A 22,142-nucleotide genomic window follows, 5' to 3' on the forward strand; every position below is an offset into this window, starting at 1 on the left:
TATGAACAGGTAACTGTCAATGAAAATGAATTTAAAACCGGCAGTAGCATAAAAAGTGATGTAAGGAAGGGTGTAAATAATGAACATCCAAATCAATGTATGATGTACAGCACCTTATCATATATATGTGTGTATATATATATGTATATACACGTATACATGATATGTACATACCTTCAAGGGAACCAGTCAAAATAAAAAAAAAAACTAAATAGTAAAAAATGGGGCTTTTCGAATTTGCGTAATACGTTCAAATGCCATTAGCTACTCATGTTAATTACTAGAATCGAGTAAAATAAAGCAGAAAGAAAACATTGCCAAAACTCTAAAAAGAAAAAAAAAAGTAATTTTTAAAATAACGTGCTCGCTTACCTGTGTGTTTTAAATTAAGAGAACGTTTAGGTAACTGGTGGGTTTCCAAAGTCAACCTAATTCTCTGAACCCCTTATTTTTTTATATTTTTAATGAATACAGGATTTCCAGAAAAAAAAAACCCCAAAAAACATTTGAGCCATCATTTTGAATGTTTAAATTATTTTGTGGAAGGATTTGTCCAAACCTTACTAGGAATGATGTTTCTAATGCTGTATTTAAGTTTAAGAACAACAGAGTAGGTAGACCAGCACTGGAGGTATCTGGTCACCCAAAAATAGGTCAAACATTAACTATAGCATAGTCAGCAAAAATATGTAATTCTATTTCAACAAAATATGTTATCACATAAAAACAATAATAATGTTTTTGGATGGAAGTGGCATGCTATTAGCTGCAAGGGTATCGGAAAATGGCAGAAAGAGGGCACCGCAAAGTGGTTTGATGTTTTCAGAAGGTTTGATTGTTGAGATTTTCTTCATTTTATAAATTGCACGTAAATTGTGCTCTGTTTCCAGGTGCATGCGACATTACAGCAGCTATGAGTAGCATTCTAAAGAGGAAATTTGAAGAAGTTGATGGTTCTTCACCATGTTCTTCAGCCCAGGAATCAGATGATGATATTTCTAGCAGCGAAAGCGGGGACAGCAGTGACAGCGTCAACCCATCCAGCTCGACTCATTTTACACGTATGTTTTCAACCCTATTTGTATAATAGTAAAGTGCGAGTGTAAGGTGTAGTCGATAATTTCATGTTTACATGCTGTACTTTTTTTTACTACGAATTGTGAGGTCAACATTTGCATTCCCCCATGACTGAAATTGGCCAAAGTGTGACACTTTAATTTGGTGTCATGGTTAGGGGTTTGTCTTTCTTGGTGGTCAGTCCAAGGTAATCCTTGAGATCTGTCTGCAGTATACAGTCTTCATGCAATCTAATGGAGTAGAAGGATGGGAAATTACATTTTAGTGAGTAAGTGTTGAGTGTAAGACTTGTGATTAACAGACCTCAGTTATTTGACGGCACAGTGGGCCAGTCTTAAATAAGTATTTAATAATCATAATTATAATGTCAGAGTGGACCTGAGTGTCAGATGTATTACAGACTGAGCATCCATACATGGCAATGTGTGTGTGGATCTACATATAGATACTGTATATAACCGGCATTAACATTGAAAACAGAGGACCTTTGAAAAACCAGTTGCCTAATGGATTCATAAATAGATATTCCATGTAGCTTTCCTTGTAATCATCAAGTGCCAGTTAATTTCACAATGGATCATGTGACAAAGGTACAAGACCATCATTTAAACCAATTTTCGTTGGCAATGTTGAGATTGCAAACATGATCTTGCAACTATCTAAATTACAGAACAAAAACAATAATAATACCAAAAGAGCTAGACACATTCCCTGGTTTTCTTTGTTAAATGATAAGTAGCAAGTACCATAAAAAGCAAAGTAAATTCACAGGGGAGAGTGATGCAGTTTACCCCGTAAGCTGCTTAGTGGCAGCTTGCCAGATGTAGAGCTACACACGAAGCTTGGCTCGGGCAGATACAGCCTTCATTCCCGAATAATAAGCGAATAGTTTCTTAGAGAAAAGCATGCGCGTTTATAAAAATAGCTCTCTCTTATCAACCTGAAAACAGAAAGAACGTACAATTATAAAAGAGAGGTTTGGACGGGATTGAAGCTCTTCTCAGGGTACGCATCTGTTTGCATTCATTAGCACAATATTCTATTGAATATAACACAGAAGGCAGGCACATAGCACACCGTCTGTTATGGACTACAACTCTCAAGATGCTAGCCTTTTTTCCCTATATATATATATATATATATATATATATATATATATATATATATATATATATATATATATATATATATATATATATATATATATATATATATGAAAGAATGTATATGCTATATGTAGTTTGAAAAATGTTTATTTTTATATGGTTTTTTTTACTTTCCATGTCTACTATATATATGATACTTAAGGAGCCATACTGTATATACATAACATAATATTCTTTTCACACATTTTGTGGACATGATAACGCCCTTCTTTGGACTAATAGCAGTCAAAGACTCAAATGTAGGTGCCAAATAAAAAAAAGGTGCCCTTTTACATGAATTTTAAAACAGTACCCTCCCAGGCTCTGCCCCAGGGATAATTACTCACAGGGCAAGCCCATAACCTATGTCCCCACAAAAGTAAGAGACCTTCATCCTCTTAAAACCAATGCCAGCTTCCAGCAAAGCCTACAACCAGTGGGGGTGCATGGAGAAAACGGGCTTCAAATGAGATAGAAGAAGAGACCCAGGCAGGGTGCCCATTTTATACTGTCTAGCACCACCTACTCACCATCCCCTGCCAGGTGCCACCTCTTGGGACAATCCCAAGACTGCAGCGTAGATGCCATATATATTATATAGAAATATATATATATATATATATATATATATATATATATATATATATATATTTGTAGTTATTTATGACATGCACATGAGTTCTTATGTCAAACCAACTCTAGAGCTGCTCACACGGTTTTCTCTCCCGTACAAGTTATTTTGGTCAGGCTAAATCCTGACTGTAGTTGCCATGGTAACAATCTGGGGATTTTGCCAAGACATGTATTCTGATAGGGTTTTATGCTGCTGTGATTACATTGTAAAAATAATTGTACATTCCTTATGTACATCAGGTTTTTAGTAACAACAGCGTAAGAGAACGCACGCACATATTATATACTAACATATATATTTATATATAAGAGCCCCAAAGTTCTAGAAGCCCCAAACCTAGAATGTGCATGTGTTGGGGGTCCTTCCACATTATCGAAGTTTCTTACAAATGGACTAACTCGGCAACCTTTCTTAAAGCTAAAGCTTACACAAATCCAAACGTACAAGTCTACAACATGTTGGTAGGGTCTGACCATAAGAAAGGAAAATGTGTTACATCATAATGCAGAGTTAATGTGGTGAGATAATACGATTCAACTTCTTTTTAATGTGGAAATATAAATGGACGATTCAATTTTTTAAATCATCTTAAATATATCTTCTGCATCTTCAAAGAAACAGAAAACTATGTTTAAAGACTAGTGCCAATGAACCAAAAAATTACTAAATACTTCATATTTATTGAAAACGACATCACAATCTAGAACACATATAGATTGCTTAATTGTACCTGTTTTTATACTATTGTTCTCCATTTTTAAAATATTCATGGGGCAGAACCCCCCCAGAAATAAGATTTACTAAAATTTTCAGAACCAGAAAATGAGTTCCAGGACCATCACCGGTCCCCCTCAACAGAAAATATTTTGGATTATCATGGCTGACCACATTTAAACCTGGACGCCTATGAATTATAGTATCCCAAACTATGCCTCTGTCGTATAGCTGACTTGGTACGACAAAGTGATTCCATCAACCATGGATGAGATTGCAATTTATGATTATAATGTTGCAGAGATTAAATTCATCAGCACAGCTATCAAAAGCGTGGCTAAACAATATGTAGACTGCTTTGATGTGGCTTCAAAAACTCCATAAACTATGCCTTTAAGGTCTGGATTGTATTTCCTTTAAGTTACACACTAGTGAACCTGCAACTCTTTTGCAAACTCCCTGCCAATTCCCACTTTAATGGGACAAACTCCTATTACATTAGTGTGTCAATAAGGTCCAACATACACTACTAATAAAATTGGTTCATAAAAGAAAATAATGTTGCTCTAGGATAATCTTAACCCTTTAAGGACAATGGGCGGTCCCTAAACGCATTGAAAACAATCCATTTTGAGCCCGTACATGTACGGGCTTTGTCATTAAGGGGTTAATGTAACACCCTCACACTTATTATTGCACCCTTATGTTGCCAAATTAATATATAATGAATACTTACATATAGTCTTATAACTACATTATTTTATCTCATATGCATATATTTTATGTTTATTAACCATCACGATTATTCCTTCTTAGCATTTTTTAAATATTTGTATTTTTTTGATCATACCATTTTTGTGGTTTGTGTTTTTTTTTTTATCATTGTGCCTTCTACGCAATAATATTTTTAAGCGGTTTGAGTCTGGCGAGTCACCTGGCTGTCCTCTTAGTTTTCTACAAAGCTATTTTGAAGCCAATGAATTCAAACAGCGTATATTCTGTGAGACCACTAATTACCTCTGTTTTATGATTGCTGTGTCTTCTGAAGGGTGTCTTTATATTGTCTGGTGGAAGAAGGAAATATGTTAATTGGGTCCATTAATGACATTGGTTTTATGCATATTATGCATGAACAATTATTCTTTTCAATGAGTCCCATCGGCCTTGGGATTCCGTCTCTGACCCTACAATATTCTGTAGATTTCTGCTTTGCAGTCAGCCAGTCACCCATGTGAAACAAGAGGATTAAAACGGATGAATGCGTTCTTGTTTCCAGATGTTCACCGAATACACATTCTGAATTTTGGAGTAAAAACGCATCCAGTGCAGGCAATAAAAACGGTTTACGTAAAGCTTCCCCAAGCTTGATTTGATGACACACGGAGCTCGTCACACATAGTGCTAGCATAAATAGGAGATTGCAAACAATAATCGTGAGAATATATAACGATCAATGGCAAAAAGATTTTGGTAAACTCACTAAGAACTAAAAAGAAGTGTTTGTGTTATTTTTCAAGTTTTTTTTGTTACTCATATTCTACCTTATTGTAAGACTAAACACATTTGGTAATTATTATTATTTATTGTTTTAAATAGCTCTATCATAGTCCTTAGTGCTGTACAGTGGGCATACAGGACATAAAAATTAGTATATTACATAACAACTGGTCAAGAAGGCCCTGCTACTAAAATAAAGTTTTTTCTATTCGATAGCTATTTGTGTTTTGAATTATATTATAAACAACGGAGGGTTTTTAAAGAATTTGCCAAGGCTGAAACAAATAGTAATGTCGCTCCAGAGTTAAAGGTGTTCTTCAAGTATTGTTGAGATGCACGCCCCACCATGATAATTGCCATTATCCTAAGAGAATAGGATTGTGCCCAAGGCTCACTGAACATCATGAGAGTTGTCATCCCACAACAGATTGCAAGGTGCCTCTTTGCTTACATCGTCTCACAGAGCTAATTTATGCAAGTTTGTTAAAACATTAGATCCTATCATCACCATGTTTGAAAAATTGGGGAGAAACAGAAAACCAAGCAAGAATAGTATTGTGAAACACATCATATATGCTTATTATTATGGAATGCATTATATATTTAACATATATATATATATATATTTATTATATATCTATATCCAATTAACATAGCATTGTCAATGGGAGCACTTTCTACTCAAGCACATGAGACGGGGGGACCTGGTTAGACACCCCCACAGAACGCTCGACAAGCCAGCACTGAAGTTTACTGGCAGTAAACATATATGTTCAGCAGAATATATGTCCAACAAGCCCAAAACTGGGGACAGGGAAAGGGGCAAATGCATGAATCTTCCCATGCATTTGGAATGACGACATCACTAAAATAGGGACCACTTAGCTTCCATATGCATTTAATTTTTATGATGGCAGGAATGTCCTCTTAACTTTGCCATTGGAAGAGAATTACCAGTACAAGTCTTAAGGGAATTAACCTCAGTAAATAAACCTCTTACTCCAAATTATTATCATTCTTGAATTATTACAGTATTGCAGCCCGATAACGAGGACATTTCGCCTTATAAAATAGTTTTCCTTTTTCCTTCTCTAAAAAGTCTTGGCGTGTCCTTTGTGGTTTCTCTTACCGTTTGATGTATTATATGTGTCAGTTATAAATTACTAGATAGCTGAGTTGCCATTTAGGCAGGTCATGGAGTACACAGTAGCAGTGGAAGTGTTGTAGTCCTTTTAGAGTTCTCCTTGACCTCTTTGTTTAAACGATAAAGAAAACACACCAGCTGTGTAGGAAGCGCAGTCAACTCTGCAGCTACAACACACACACATAAAATAGAGTAATACAACATAAAATGTATTAACATATGTCTAATATCTTATAAAACATGAATTATGAAATTACCAAGTTTAAAAGAAAAAATAGAATACAAAATACATTTATACTTACATTTTTAATTCTGTTTGACAATATATTATTATTATTACTATTATCTTTTATTTATAGAGTGCCAACAGTTTACGCAGCACTTAATACAATACATATATTCAAGGGGTATGACAAGACAAGAATTGGCAGACTAAGACGAACCGATACATTAGGTGGAGAGAGCCCGGCTCGCAAGCTTACAATCTTGAGGATATATAAAATATATCTGATATGTGTTATCGTAGTGCTATGTTACTGCCACACCACAAGATATTTGTCACAAATACAGGGCGATTATGTCAATTAAAGGAAAATACCTGTGTTGGAGGCAGATGGGATATTTGAGCTGGCAGATTCTGAAACGCACCTATTGTTTAACACAAAACACTACGATAAGGACTTAATGTGTTTGTATAGGAAACGAAGATAGGATAACGCTGCTAAACACATACATAACACAATTATACGTCACTTAAAACATTGTGTCTCACAATTGCGAATATTGATTTGAAAAAGAAATTATGCAGTAGCACTAAAGGCTTTTTATTAAATGTAACTGAGACTATTCAGAGAATTCGGTGGAATTTCGACCTTTAAATTTACGTTAAATACAATCGCCATTGTTTAGATTGGAGACTTTCCATGGTGATAGTGGTTACGAGATACATTGCCCTCTGATTGTAGGAGCCTTGGTTTAATGCTATGAGGCCATATGGCCCGTATTTATTTTAATGTCTTTCTGACATCGAAACGATAACTGGAAAAAACAGAAGAGCGCTTCCACCTTGGAATACTGCCAAGAATAAGATGCTGTTTAGTGACCATGAGATGACTCCTTTTCCTCCACAAAATGTGCTTGAAAAATTGTACGACAACGATAAATTCTTGATTAGGTTAAATGAAGAGCATGTAGCGCGTGACCGGACAATGCTTTAGTTAGAAACTAATTTAAACAGGTTTTGTACTTTCAAGAATAATGAGGAAATTTGCATTTTAACGGTTTAATTCATAAAAATGTATTACCCTGTCTCTCTTAATTGCACTGTCTGGTTCTCTGCTGTGTAATAATTGTTGCAGGCTGTCTTGATTTCAGTCCAAATGCATTTGCCACACCTCTCCTCTTACTCCATATGGCTTGGCTGGAACTCATAAAACACAATGCTGTTAGAGTAAGAGCTGCCGAGCTGTTACCTAGTAATATATATCGTATTGTCCCAATTATAGGCCACACTCCTAAAATTGGTGCCCTTTTAAGAAAAAATAATTAAAAAAAAATATACATTAGTAGAAGGGTAAAACAGTATTTTCAACCTATACTCTCTCTCACACTCTTTAGGCCCTACAGACATGCTGCCCTAAGCCTATAATTGGGGTTTAGATAATCTCAACGTCTCCTTACCTTCTCCGCCAACTATCTCTCCTTTTCTGCAGCTCTGTTTCTTCTTTTGCCTCTTCTTGTCCTTACTGCTCCTGTCTTCTTTCTTCTTCCTGCTTCTCTTCGGTATCAGCAGCATGAACAAGGCCTCTCAGTGCCCTTTTAAAAGGACGGCACTTCAGGGCGCACTCTCTCCCCAGATTGGAGTAACGGGGGAGAGGCTATGTCATGACTCCGACACTTTGTAGAAGTGTTCCAAGAAGACAGAATCATGCCGATTAATTTATATAGGGACAAAAGACAGACAACAGAAGCTGAGCTTCTGAAAATGAGGCAGGGACATGGAATTGGTCGTTGGAGGGAGATGTTGAGATGTGCCTCGAAAACCCAGGCAATATCTCCCTATTGGACAATCAGGCCTCCCGATGTAAGACTTTTAATGGGACAGTTACAGGAAGAATCTCTCACATGCTTAACAGCTCATTTACAATACAGAGGCTTGTGTCTAGCAAACACATCCACCAAAGTCTGTAGAACCCAGTGCTTACCATCATTCTGAGGAAGAGGACAGGTATATGACCTCCGTTGAGAGGATAGCAGATGCAACTACTAGGGGCAGCTAGGATGCAGCCTTAAATCAGGACTAGAACTGTAGCCAAGCTAAGTATACCACTGCCTTTAATCTGAGGTTTGAAGTCCTAAACCACAGCATCCAATGGCATCACTGGTACCACAAAAGCTAAGTGTTAGTCCGTTTAAAAGAGCAGACATGTTCCCTTCTGTTTCCGTAATCCTCCCCAAGCCTCCCTGAGCTCCGCTGTTGCTGTTTGAAACCCTCTGCAGTGCTTCTTCGCTATTCATGACTACTGTATTAATTTGATGGCACTTTAGCCTGTGTCTTACACAAAAGAACTACAAAGATATGAGAAGAACTTAAAATATATTTTGTATATTTGCAGCATCATCAATCCTAAAGCGCGAAAAACACCTGAGAGCCAAAAATGTTCGTTTCAACTGTGTCACGGTATATTATTTCACAAGAAGACAAGGCTTCACGAGCGTCCCTAGTCAAGGAGGAAGCACATTGGGCATGTCCAGCCGCCACAACAGCATCCGCCAATATACTCTTGGAGAGTTTGCCATAGAGCAAGACAGATTACACAAGGAGATGCTAAGGGAACACCTTAGAGAAGAGAAACTCAACAGTCTGAAACAGAAGGTAATATCGAACATTTTTCAAATCGATATCAATCACTTAAAGGTTCTGGGGCTCTTCCAAAGTCCATTAGATAATGCATGTAGCCCATTTACTACATATCACTAGAAAGGTAAAACAGTGGATTATTTTAATGCATTTTTAACAGCGCAGCCCATTAAGAATATTAATAATTTAACTTTTTAGCCTATTTGGAATGAGAAAGATTTTGATAGGAGTGAACGTTTTGGCTCATATAACCTGCCTATTTTCTGCTTGTTGTAAAATCTGAGACTGTACTCCGCCCTTGACCTTGTCTTATGTCCAAGATTGCCTTGCGTCTAATCTATGCACATCTGTATTAACTGATCTTCTTAAATACTAATAGACTAATCATTCACCCTAGCATTACAAACTTACTAACATTAGCCAATAACCCACTATTTTTAGACTGTTAGCCCCAGCTTTTTTCCTCCTATGAAAAATATTTTATCTTTGTGCTTCATTGAAATTTGCCTTTTTGTGTATTTAAGTATTTACTTCTTTCCTTATTTCCTTGTTACTATCCCAAAAGATTTCTGTTTGCTGTACTCTATCTGGTTTTCGCTTAGTCATTAGCGTTATTTACCAGTAGGTGGCAATATAAAACTATACTTTATACCATAGAGCATAATGGTACTAGAAAAGACGATACAATAGTAGTCTTGAAGGTTAACAATCTAATGCAATTCACTTAATAAAATAAGGATGTCATTTTCTCTCTTTCTTTGCATGGTTAACATTCTGCGATTCTATACATCACCATGGAAATTAACAAATAATGCTTAACAGACATTAATAGTAACAATAACAACAAAAAATTATGGTTTGGATACATTTTGTATGCCTATCGCTATAGCTCATTATTTTGAAATCATTTTGCTTGATTACAAATAATACAGTGGGGGAATAAAACTCTGGGTGCAGCTATTTAGAATTAACCCTATATAGATGGATAGCAATAGACATTAGCAGGCTCGAACTGGTCATCAGGATATGCCCGGCTGTGTGCTACATGAGCATAAACACATAGCATGCAGCCGCACATATTGAGATGCGCCTGCAAGTGCCAGGGTCGCCTCACCATCGTCAGTCAAGCCCTGTATGTATTACATAAATATGATTAAATGTTTTAGCAATTTATTTACTTTTTGCTTTTACCCTCCTCCTTTCAGATAACCAAAAATGGCACCATGGAATCTGAAGAAGCCAACGTCCTTACGCTGGATGACATTTCTGATGATGACATTGATTTAGACAACACAGAGGTAGACGAGTATTTTTTTCTTCAACCTCTTCCGACCAAGAAGCGAAGAGCATTGCTCCGAGCTTCTGGAGTAAAGAAGATTGACGTGGAAGAGAAACATGAGCTGAGAGCCATCCGCGTATCCAGAGAAGACTGTGGTTGTGATTGCAGAATATTTTGTGATCCTGAGACTTGCACATGCAGCCTTGCAGGCATAAAATGTCAGGTAGGTTTTTACACCAAAGTTGTTTAATAGCATTCAAAATGTTGATTCTATGGCGCTCGATGAATACTTTGACAGCAGATAAGACCTATTCTTCCCATCCAGTCGGACCTTAAACAGTCATTGGCCTTGTCTTAGATTCGGGATAGCTTATGGGTTTGTGTCTTTGGGCTTCGACCCAAATGTTCTGTAAGTGTCTCAAGGTGGGAGATCCTCATGGTACCCTAACTCCTTCATATTCATTCAACATTGGGACGTGGCCTCTGAATCCGCCTGCCCATCTCTGACATCTCAGAAGGGGTGTTACCTTTAAGCTCTTCTAAAAAAACTCTCATCACACCTATCACTCAGAACACCTTACGCAATCACTCTCACTGGCCATCACTGTTTAAATGTGGATCTGTAAAGCTTTTCCGCTTCACATGGATAAGCATGAAATGGCACGTGGGGATGGCTGCAGGCAGTCAGGCTGCTGTGATGTAATGCATGGGGAGGGCTTTGGAAAAATGACAGGACTCTCTTTCTAGGCAACTGTAGTATTTCAAAACACTTTTAAACACATATTTTAAGAGACAGGAGCAAAAGGGAAAACAAAATGACAGATAGCCATCTTATACGTCTCTCTACATGATCCAGAACGTGGGATATTTTAATCTATGGAGAAACAGGCCATGTACAATAATAATATATGCATACGATTCAATCAATATTTTGTTTAGATTAGCTTTCTTTGGCAATAATAAACTAATACTAGGAGACCTTTATTGTCTGGCTTGGGTCCAAGCCATTGTAAAGCAGCCATCAGTCACTTTGAACTCTGGTGGTAAATATTTGATAAAGTGCCAGATAACAGGATTTCATTCTGCCTATACAGAGAGAGAAGTATTTCATTAATAACCCAGGTATATGATCATATATTTTTAAAGCTCTGCATTTATATCGAACCTATTGATATTAAGCTGCGGATGTGGAGTCCCTCCAGAACCTTGCATGCAAGGCTAAAAAAATAGGCAGCTTCTCTGTTGCAGATGATGAGTCCCTGATGCATTTTCCCAATAACATTACATTATCCCGAAGCTACATTTTGGCAAAGCCTACTGAGATTTCTTTCCTACTATGCAAAATAAAACAGAGAAACCATTATTTCCACTGCATGCGCGTTATTGGTTAAGAGCCGTGGGACCTATATGTTAACTCTATAGTGTCTATTCCTCATTTTACATACTTTAGAAGAACATTGTTTACTAGCCTAGGCAAGCTGCACATACGTGTTTTGTGTCATTGGCATCATCAGTAATTTTAAATATAAGTACATTTTAATTAGTTTTATTAGAACTGGGTAAGCTTGTATGGGATTGAGCCTACTATCTGCCACCTTCCATTTTTCTCACATTTCTGGGTAAGATAAATAAGCAAGATAGGTCGGGTTCTGGGTCAGCCATGATGTGGAATGTGCGCCACCATGGCCAGCAAACTTGTCTTTTTTGTACACAAAACTGTGCTGAATGGTCATTACCCAAGTGGTTGACAGGTTGCTAATACCTAGAGAGGAATTAGAGGCGAGTTAAGGTGAAATACAAACATTCATCCCTGTGGCTTACACATTGTCCTTGCATAATGCAAGGTTGCATTTTTGGAGAAAACTCACCAATTAAGCTTTCTTTAAACAATTGTAAATGTTTAATCTGTTTAGTAAATAGAAATAGTCTGCAGCAACAATATCACCACATCACTAGCATAAGACTACAGTAGCAGGTTGGTAAATGAACCACTGATGCTTCTTTTCCTTTAAGAAATTGATGTGTTCTTTTCTGCGAAAACATATTATACTTAGAAATTATATACTTGTGTGATGTTAAATTAAAAGCACATTCTAAAATATACTAAGTGAAATTAGGTCATTATTTGTTGTTTTTCCCCCCCAGAATATCACTTGATTGGTGCTGGCTGGAAAGAATGCTGGGAAATCTCACCCTGGCTTCTTTTTTTTTAGTGTTTCATAAATAAACTGAAGTTTGTAAAACAGCACACAAAAAAAAAGGACCACTATCAATTACTCACATTAGCAAGGTGGCTACTCCCTTTAAAGACTAGGTTGTTAAGAATTGTGTTGCTTGCATGTGTGGGACTTACAGGGTTAATATCAGGTATGAGCTGTAGCAATTTCCCTCTGGAAGAGTCGGGAGGACTGTCCCAATTTGGCATAATCCTCCATATTGTTAACGTTTTGTTTGGGGGGGGGATCAGTTAAATCTTTTTTTTTTTTTGTTACCGGTGCATCAATCAGTGGCTCTTCAGAGAGCGTGATTGTCCAATTTACTACTTGTTATGTGACAAATGGTTTGACCCAGAGATTGCTGGGAGAAGCACTACTTCTCCGGTTCTCTGGGCCAAGACCCAAATCCTCCTGGTCATGGGAGCGGTGTCTTGACACGCCCTGCTCCCCCCCATTTTCCCTTTAAATGGGGGTGTTTCCCACTGCAGTCAGCAGGAATGCCCCTACATCTGCGGGAACTGATGTCTGCAAGACCGCCCACCAACGTCATGGGACCGCCCACCAACATCAGTGTGCAGTCCTGGCCACGTCCCGCAAGGGAAGGCTCCGGGTAACTGGAGCCCAGAACTTCCCAGGAATGCAAATGGGCTGCTGGCCCTGTAGACCCTGCAGCTGTAGCACAACACCACGCACAGTGCAGGCTCCAGGCAAGGTAAGTGTGTGAGTTACGAATCGGTGGCAGGGTCCGGGGGGCCACTCTGCTTCATTTGCCCCCCCCCCCCTCGTGCTATAAAGTCCTAGTTGACCCTGGTTAATGAAACATTTAAAATATATCATACATGTACATCTTAGAAAGTTTCATATTCTAAATCCTGAAAATGTCTTTTTTTTTTTCTTAAGGTGGACCGTATGTCATTTCCATGCGGGTGTTCTAAGGAAGGGTGCAGTAATTCGGCTGGAAGAATTGAATTCAATCCCATCCGCGTAAGGACACACTTTTTGCACACAATTATGAAGCTCGAATTAGAGAAGAACCGAGAGCAGCAGGCTGCAGCCGTTGCGGCTGCTGCGGTAAATGGTTGCCATGGAGACATCAGTTCTCTTCCAAGTTCTATGGCTCAAAGTGGGGGCCAGTGTGTAGAATATTCTATCGGTGAAAATTTTGAAATCGAAAGAGAGCCTCCGTCTGGTATGATACATTTTCCGACCTCTGAGCACTTGGATTGCAGTGGTGAAGATGAAGATGAAGAGGAAGATGATGGAAGTAGCTACTGTAGCGGAGTGACAGATTCTAGCACGCAAAGCTTAGCACCTAGTGAATCGGATGACGATGAGGATGAGGAAGAAGAGGATGAAGATGATGAGGATGCAGACAAATCAGATGATTTTGGAGAAACATCCACCCAAAAAAAACCCCTGCCTTTACCTTCAGTCCTCTGTTATTCCGAGGGCAACGGGATGCACGAGAATCATTTAAAAAATAATTCGTATTATGCCAGCTCCTCATCACTGTATTATCAGATTGAGAACCATAATTCTAGTGCAAACCATATAACTGGGACCTACCCAGAAAGGGATTTGGTTAAGAATTGTGCTCACAATATGGTGCCTTACAGCATGAGGGCAGACCAATATGCCGAGTATACAAGACATCCTGATGAAGCCTGCCCCAATTCTCATTATGCTATGGCAAACCCATCGGTGATCGTGTGTTGTACGTCTTCTGAAAACGATAACGGTGCTCAGCGAAGTGTGTTGTACCCCGAACATAGATCAAATCTCCCTCCAGTAGGATTTCACTCATATTTAAAAAATCCCCAGTCTGATGGATTTGTGCCAAATTTAAATGGCACATGCCAACGAGTACCTGAACTTCTTAATGAAAATTCCATAACCCTGCCTCAAACAAGTAAACTTCATGAGGACTGCATGAAATCTCCCGTGGTAGAAACAGTGCCGGTTTAACGCACACAGTTTCCAAGACACCTGTTCTACAATTTCCATTATTTGTTAATTATTCTTGCTTTTTGGTGCAATTTATTAATTTTTAACCTTACTAGTAAAAGACAAATCAAATTGAACTTTTTTGTCAATGGCACCATGGCAATGCACAAAACTGTTAAACAGTGATACAATTTTTTTTTATTTTTTTTTTTTTAAACATGAATTTAAATATATGCTAACATTTTTATCTATTTCAAAATAGCCTTGTATAAAACTGAGAAACCTGCCAAACCAGCTCAATCAAATCTTTATATATTTGATTAAAAGGGGTCTGTGCAAGATGAATTTGGACTTTTCAGTGCCGGGGTGGACACACTATCCTGGTTATTCAGGTGGTTACGTTTAAGAATACAAATAAGGAGAGGGGCCACCTTGATGTGATTTTGTGATGAAAACATTAACTTGTATTTTATGTGATTTATTTATGGAAGTGTATATCGTTCTGTGTTTGTTTTCTACAAATGGAGCGCATGTTCATAAAAAAAAATATTAAAAAGAAAATCCATAGATTGTCCAAGCATGTCAACAAAAATAAATTTCATGGACCGTGGGGAATGATGAAAACATATCTTTACATAATTAATTTAGTCTGCATAAGGCTTATTTTACTTAAATTGAACTATAATTGTTTCTCATAGCATTTTAGTGTTAATATTTAGAGGATTTTTTTTTTTCAGTGGACAATATTCAAAAAGCACCTAAGGCATAATTATTGGGGATTCTGTCACACTATATGGCCAAACGCTTAGCCCACCAACATTTCAAACAAGCCCAAAGGCCTTGAGCAGCACACATAGCTACCATCTACTGGAGTCAGGACTGGTCTTAGTGCCAGGTGAGTCAGGCAGCCTCTGGGTTGACGACCCTAGAAAATACCTGTAATGTGTATAAAAGTCAGTCTGGTACCTGACACAGGGGCAATGGAAGGCTCCACAATACATGGTGGATAGGCAAGACATTCATGCCTTCACTGGCATTCTAAAAGACACGACATTTCCTTGTTTGGGGCAATAAAGATGCTCTTTGCTTGACGTGCTATTTGGTTGAAAATCAGCCCTGGCAGTTTTAGTCCTCAGCAGTTAACGAGTCAGAAGTTTACCGTTTTTGCACATAGCATTCAACATTGTGAATCACGATGTACAGCTTTATAGGAATGCAATCTGAAACAATACTTAACGAGGAGATTTTTCTTTTATATAAAACGTTTCTGTTCCTGAGTAATGTAAAGGGGTAACCCACTATTAAAACCTATTTAAATGCACTTTACTATCCCATTCTGGCATAGAATTAATGTAACCAATATAATCAAAAGATGCAAAAGTTTAACATAATCCAAACATTTAAGTGTCTTGGAAGAAATCGGCTGAATTTAAATACTCACTTATTTTATGAACTAAAACAAAGCCATTTTACAAAACATACCATATATACCACATATCAACAAAAGGGACTACCGGTTCTCTTGACAATGCCTTTCTGTTTAAGCTTGAATGTATTTATTTAATTAAATTCAATGTGAGAAACATTATGCTGTGAATAATAGAATATTCCAGGGAATATTTCCGCTAATGTTTTATTTTTTAATATCGGATAATGTTGCTTTACAATTTAGTAATGGCTCTTAAACTGGGGCACTTTCTACCCATCCAGTAATATGCTTGTAAGTGTGCATAAGTATCCTTCTGCTCTGTAGCTAACCGGATTTTTGAGATATCTGAGCAGCCACATTAAGACAATGTAAACACTGGAATTAAACATTGTGGTTCTAGAAACTTTCAAGGGTAGGCAACACGGAGACCCCCTTTTTGGGGGGGTGGGTTCATGAATCTGCAGTGTTAGCTGCACATGTGGGTGAAGCCAAGGTCGCCACCAGAAATATTGGGACCTAGTATGGGCTTAATGCCTGGGACCTCAAGCCCACCCCACATCCATTACATTGTCCCATCCATCGCCATGCCTTATGACCTTCCCATAAGCACACCTTATGAGAGCAAAGGTGCAGTATTTCTTCAGAGCCTCCTATAACTTACACACATACATACTGACATGCAAACTCCTAACACTCTCTCACTCTAACACCATACACTTACGCACACAATCTTTCTCCTGCTCCTCATCTCGCTTTCCTTGTGACCCAACGCACTATATAACAATATACACTGCAAACACACACACTCATGCTAACTCCATGCACCTACTATAACAGGCATACACATGCTAAAATTGTTCGCAAATACTACAGTAACACACACTAACACTAAACATCAATACACACACATTCTAACACAACATAATGATATACACACAAATGCCATACAGTAACTCATACAACACCATATGCCCACATATGCTAACACCACACTATGATATACATGCACACACTATCAAACAACCAAACACATAATATAACACAGTATACACACATACATATATACAGTATGTAGCTTCACTCATTTTTGCACATCTTGCACATACAGACAACAATTACTGGCATGTGCAAGACCTATGGTTACCAGAGAAAATAGTGTAGTGTGTATGTTTGAATTGAAGGTACCCCAATATTTGCACCATAGGCACCAATGCATGGAAATGGTTTCCCTCACATCTCTGTTTTTCTTTAAAAAAACAAAACAAACAAAACCTTTTAGTGGCAGAAGTAGGCAAATAATCTGTTGCACTCTTGATTGGTAACGAAAGAGTTACCAAAGTTTTTGTTCATTTGCATTAGGTTGTAGACCGTAAAAGTATCTAAGTTTTAATGCAATATGACACCACTTGATCTGTTTCTGTACTTTGCCGTCCTTATATTGATATGAAGTATATGTTATGTATATTCTGGTTTGAAATGTAGAATTGCCTTGCTGTTAAACCTACTGAATCTGTCCTGAGGTTTTATATATCTCAAATGATAACTGATGTTTTTGGATTCACCAGAATGAAACAAAAAAAAAAAAAAAAGACCATGGTCTTTTAGAAACACAGAATAAATGTGTGTGCTTCTTTAAATCTGAGAAGTGATATAATCCAGTATCATAAGATGATGTTTTTTTAAGCAACCAACAAACTGATGTTTTTCGAGGACACTTGTTATTCACCATACTAACTGGTAACTGTATCAATATATAAAATACAATTTATGAATGTGATTTGTAGCAGAGACAAAATCAATCAATGATGGACTTATGCTCCAAAACAGAAGGTTCCGCGTCACCCATTTTTGGTACATCTAACTTGGTACCGTATGGATATCCCATCTGCAAAAAAGGTCCAATGCACACGAATCTATAGCGTTATGACATTGGGTCTTTGCAGGTTGCCCAGAAAATGAAGTGCCAACAAGCATGCAGATAAAAAGTCTTAGTATGTTTCTTGTTTGAATGTTTACATGGGGCCTCCATACTACTCAGCAGTACAGTATATTTTGTAAATTCCGTTAATTGTCTAAGGAGCGGCAGAGAAATCGTTGTTTTTTTATTACATGCCTCTTGCTCTCTCTCTTAGTAAGAATGACTTGAGGCAACTTTAAAATTAAAACCAGCAACACATATATATGCAAGGCTAGGGCAGATACCTGGGATGTATAAATCAATAGACCATAGGGTGGTGGCATGCACTTCAATGGGATGAAGGTCCGTGGGCCACATTACTACGGGCAGAATGCCGTTCAGGGACCCAGATACCAAGCCTTCCTTTGTTCTTTTACCCGGAATGCTTGTTGCATACGAGTGTATCATTAGGTCCTATACACCAAAAAATACTGTTTAGCTACAAACAACAAGGCATAGCAGAAAACTAGTTTATACATTAAATTGTGCAACAAAAACACAATAATAGTGTAAAAAAAACAAACCAGAATGCCATCTAAAATGGAATGGGGGTCTTCAAAGACTCCCATTGTCTGATTTGCCAATTTTTTTAAGAGCAGGACCTGTCCATCATACCTAACGAGCTACCCACTGCCTTTTACAATGAAAATTGGACAGGCTGGGAAATATCCCTTACCCAGTCGGTGTAAATTTTGTTACACATATTAATCCATAAAATGTATGTAGTTCCACTACTCGAGAATAATTCAAAGCTCCATGTAGCCCATGTCCTTGTTTTAAATGATACTACATGTTTAGGATAAGAACAATAATGCGCACATTTCTCAAGCAACTACCAAAACGACTTTGCCACAAAGTACAGTCAAAAAGTTATGAACCACAGGGGGTATTATATACATCAGCTTTTCTCTAATGACATCTAATTATTGCTGGTATAATAACTATGGGTCTGACCCAGTTTCCCTTGGTATCCAGGTGAGCTCCCTCTCCCTTAGGGCCAGGGCAGCAGTGTTTGGCCATGTTCAATTCCTGAATATATGTATAGGTACGTACAAACACACACACACACATATATATATATACACATTATATAGACACACATTCTATATACAGCTTCAATAGAGTCCATACTTAAGTTTCCTATTTGTGCACTGAATGTTGTTAGACATCTATTGTTAGAAGTAAAATATAAACAATGTACATCATTCTATAAATGCGGGCTTTGTATTTCTCAATTACCAACATGCTTTCTATGAAATTTCATTTATTTGTAATGCAGATAATTGAAAGTTTCTAATTTTAGCTCAGGCCCTGTCCCACTCCGGTCTATTTGTAGTTTGCATTTTGACATAGCGCAGTAATAGTTCCTAGGTTTTGGTTTTAAAGGAAGTGGGTTACGGTTAGGGTTAGCCACAATATAACTGGCAAACATCAGGAATTCTCACAAATAAAACCGGTTAACACACATCTGGAAGAAACTACATCATTATACGTTGGATGATTTTAGTTTTGCAGTCTGATTAAGTTGTAAGGCGTAACCGAGTATGTTCTTGTTTTAAAAACATAAAAGCCACTAAACAAAACAGGACACTCTAAAAGAGAAATATGCGGTATATCAACTGCCAGTTATCACTTGCAAATAATAATGATTCAGATTCATATCTACACTCATCACGTCCACCTACTCAAGTGTGTCACATTAGTGATGTAAAAAAACGTTTTCCTATCTGAAAAATAGGTGTGAACTCTCCAGGTTTGACCTCGAGGTGAATTATTGTCTCCCCGGGTCACTATCCTATCTCTACAGGCAAGACAGAAACATTTAGACACTTCCACTTTCCATAATGCTTCTGAAAAGTATATTTACCGAGTATGATGACACCAAAAGGAGATGTACTATAAATCAAGAAAGGTTTAAGAATACCAAAACATAAATGCTCACTGAGTAAGGACAGAACAGGCTGACACCTCATGTGAGATCCCTCAATGTTTTGGCTATTACGCCTTTGTCAAGAGTGGGATCTGAACCCTAACGTAGTTGAGAGGTATAAATACCTTGTATTTATGACTTTTCACCCCAGCTCTAGTCACCACCAATAAAGGAAATACATACATCTAACTTGCCATGCAGTATCTGTGCCTCAAATCACACCATGGGAAACCAATGTCAGCCTGGTCTTTGAAAAGACAATCAGTGGGGAAAGGGGCAGCTGTGATCTCCAAGAATTTTTGTACCCTAGGAAACTATCCCTTCTACCTTGTGGAAAGATGGGCTTGTATGAACATCAAATAAAGCTGGATATAGTGCCTATAGACCAGAGCTACACTCCAATAGATGGAGGAAGGCCTCATGGTTGAGCGTTTACGTTATGAACATTTTGAAGGTTGTTGAGCTAAAAGGCCATCTAATCTAAGCTTATGGAAAATTATGAAGTAGAGCCTACCCAATCGCACCATTGTACATTATAGTAGAAATTAAAAACAGTTCAACAAATACAAAATAAGGTATTTTAGGTATAGCAGCATTTCATAACCAACAAGAACCCACTAGCACTCTTTTACACTGTGCTTAATACCAAGTTTAAACTTACATATAAAAAGTTGTCTACAACAGACAAGAGCATTGCCACAAAGGTAACACATCCACAAATTAATTTAAAATGAGTGCATTATGAGTTTAGACGCAGTCAAAAAATGTGAATTATTGGTTTTGGTGCACATGTTAGAACCGGGGCTATCCTCCTTTGGCTTCCAGTGAGTGATTTTATGTACTGTGCGTTATAAACAGAAGTGCTTAAAAATACATCTTAATGGGTTTGTGGTTATGTGTGTCTTTCATTCATACATCAAAAATGTGTCAAAAACAAGGCCTTTTTTTAATTACTGGGCAAATCCATATATCTAAGCTTCAGTTTTAGCTACCAAGTGAATCCTGAACACGGGTATTCAGGAAGCCTGTGATTTACAAACCTCTTGTATATAGCGAGGGACATGTTAAATGGAACCTTATGATAATCCATCAAAATTTCAGTGTCTAGCAGCTCTTCAAAATAAAAACATCTAGCAAAAGAGAAAGTATGATTTTATTGGGGCTTTATTAATCTTAAAGTGGCACACAACTGTTCAGCAGCAAGTGTTCACTCTTCCGGATCCATGGTGCAGCTTGAACATGGGTCTTCCACACATTTGTTTCTTCTGTCTGGTCTGCCAGCAAAGAGACTTTCGTTTCCAGTGTCGTTTGCATTATGTTGTCTGTATTCCTATAGATATATAAACCTGCCTTTGATCCACGAGGGTACTTGTCTCAGCTTGTCCCCATTTCTGAATGCTTAAAAGGGCCACAAGACAGCCTCACGTTTACATGCTAAGAAGTCATTCATCCAAATAAAACAGCAAAAAGAGCAAATAAAGACAAATTAAAACGATTGGAAATATGTACATTTATTACGTTTGAGGAGTTATAAGTTCTCGAGACAGAGCATATGTTCTAATTCTTTTGTAGTGCTTAACATATAAAAAGGAGACAAATATGGCCAATATGGCCTTAAAGTAATCAACCAAAACGTAAAAACAAAACAAAAAAAAACAAAAACACATTTGTACCAGTAAACAATAATTAAACAAAAAGCCACATTGTTAAAGGTAAAACCAAAGCAGCCAATTGCTTAATAGTTTAGGAGACTGGAGTGGCTTAAAGTGTCACTTAAAAATGATTAAAAAAAATATATATCTATAATACAAATAAGTTATACTGCCAATAGCAGTATTCTAAGGATTTTACAAGATAACATTTTAAACAATCCTTCCACTCCCTATAAAGCTCCATTAACAGCTTTTATTTTAATCTTAACATTACCCACACCCACCCATTACCCACACAGCTTCTCTTATATCGACTCTACTTCTTAGTTTCATAAGGACCTATAGCAATCAAGGTGCTACTTATTTTATTTATAATAATAAAAAAAAAGATGCTAGGCACACTGCCAGCTTTGTATGATGCATTACGATAAGGTAATTGTGGTTGAAAATGAATATAAAAATATTTGACATATCTTTGCGTATAAATAATCTGCTGGTGTAAAAACCCATACTAACCTACTAATTCCCAAACAGGATTTTCTGCATTTTTAAATAATGCAAGAGCTTTAAAAAAATAACTAACAGGATGAACACGGGCACATATATATACGTTTGTATTAAATATTAACCATAAAACAGTTAAATTGCATATGCCCTCTTTCAT

The 22,142-nt window shown here is 37.4% G+C and overlaps 1 protein-coding gene across 1 annotated transcript; it reads left to right on the forward strand.

The window, feature by feature from the left end:
* The first annotated feature begins 913 nt into the window (after positions 1-913).
* Positions 914-14,531, forward strand: LOC149285918 (cysteine/serine-rich nuclear protein 3-like). Its single transcript, XM_089494719.1, has 4 exons — positions 914-1,061; positions 8,827-9,086; positions 10,277-10,573; positions 13,467-14,531. The coding sequence occupies exons 1-4, from the start codon at positions 914-916 to the stop codon at positions 14,529-14,531; spliced, it is 1,770 nt and encodes a 589-aa protein (XP_089350845.1).
* The last annotated feature ends 7,611 nt before the right edge of the window (positions 14,532-22,142 follow it).

This window comes from Sceloporus occidentalis, unplaced genomic scaffold (genome assembly GCF_023333645.1).
Source record: "Sceloporus occidentalis isolate IW3139 unplaced genomic scaffold, rSceOcc1.0.p SCAF_74, whole genome shotgun sequence".
Classification (NCBI taxonomy): Eukaryota; Metazoa; Chordata; class Lepidosauria; order Squamata; family Phrynosomatidae; genus Sceloporus; species Sceloporus occidentalis.

Coding starts and splice junctions, on each gene's coding strand:
- LOC149285918 (XM_089494719.1), top strand. CDS start 914: ATGAGTAGCATTCTAAAGAGGAAATTTGAAGAAGTTGATGGTTCTTCA. Junction 9,087..10,276: donor TCAACAGTCTGAAACAGAAG/GTAATATCGAAC, acceptor TCCTCCTTTCAG/ATAACCAAAAATGGCACCAT. Junction 10,574..13,466: donor TTGCAGGCATAAAATGTCAG/GTAGGTTTTTAC, acceptor TTTTTTCTTAAG/GTGGACCGTATGTCATTTCC.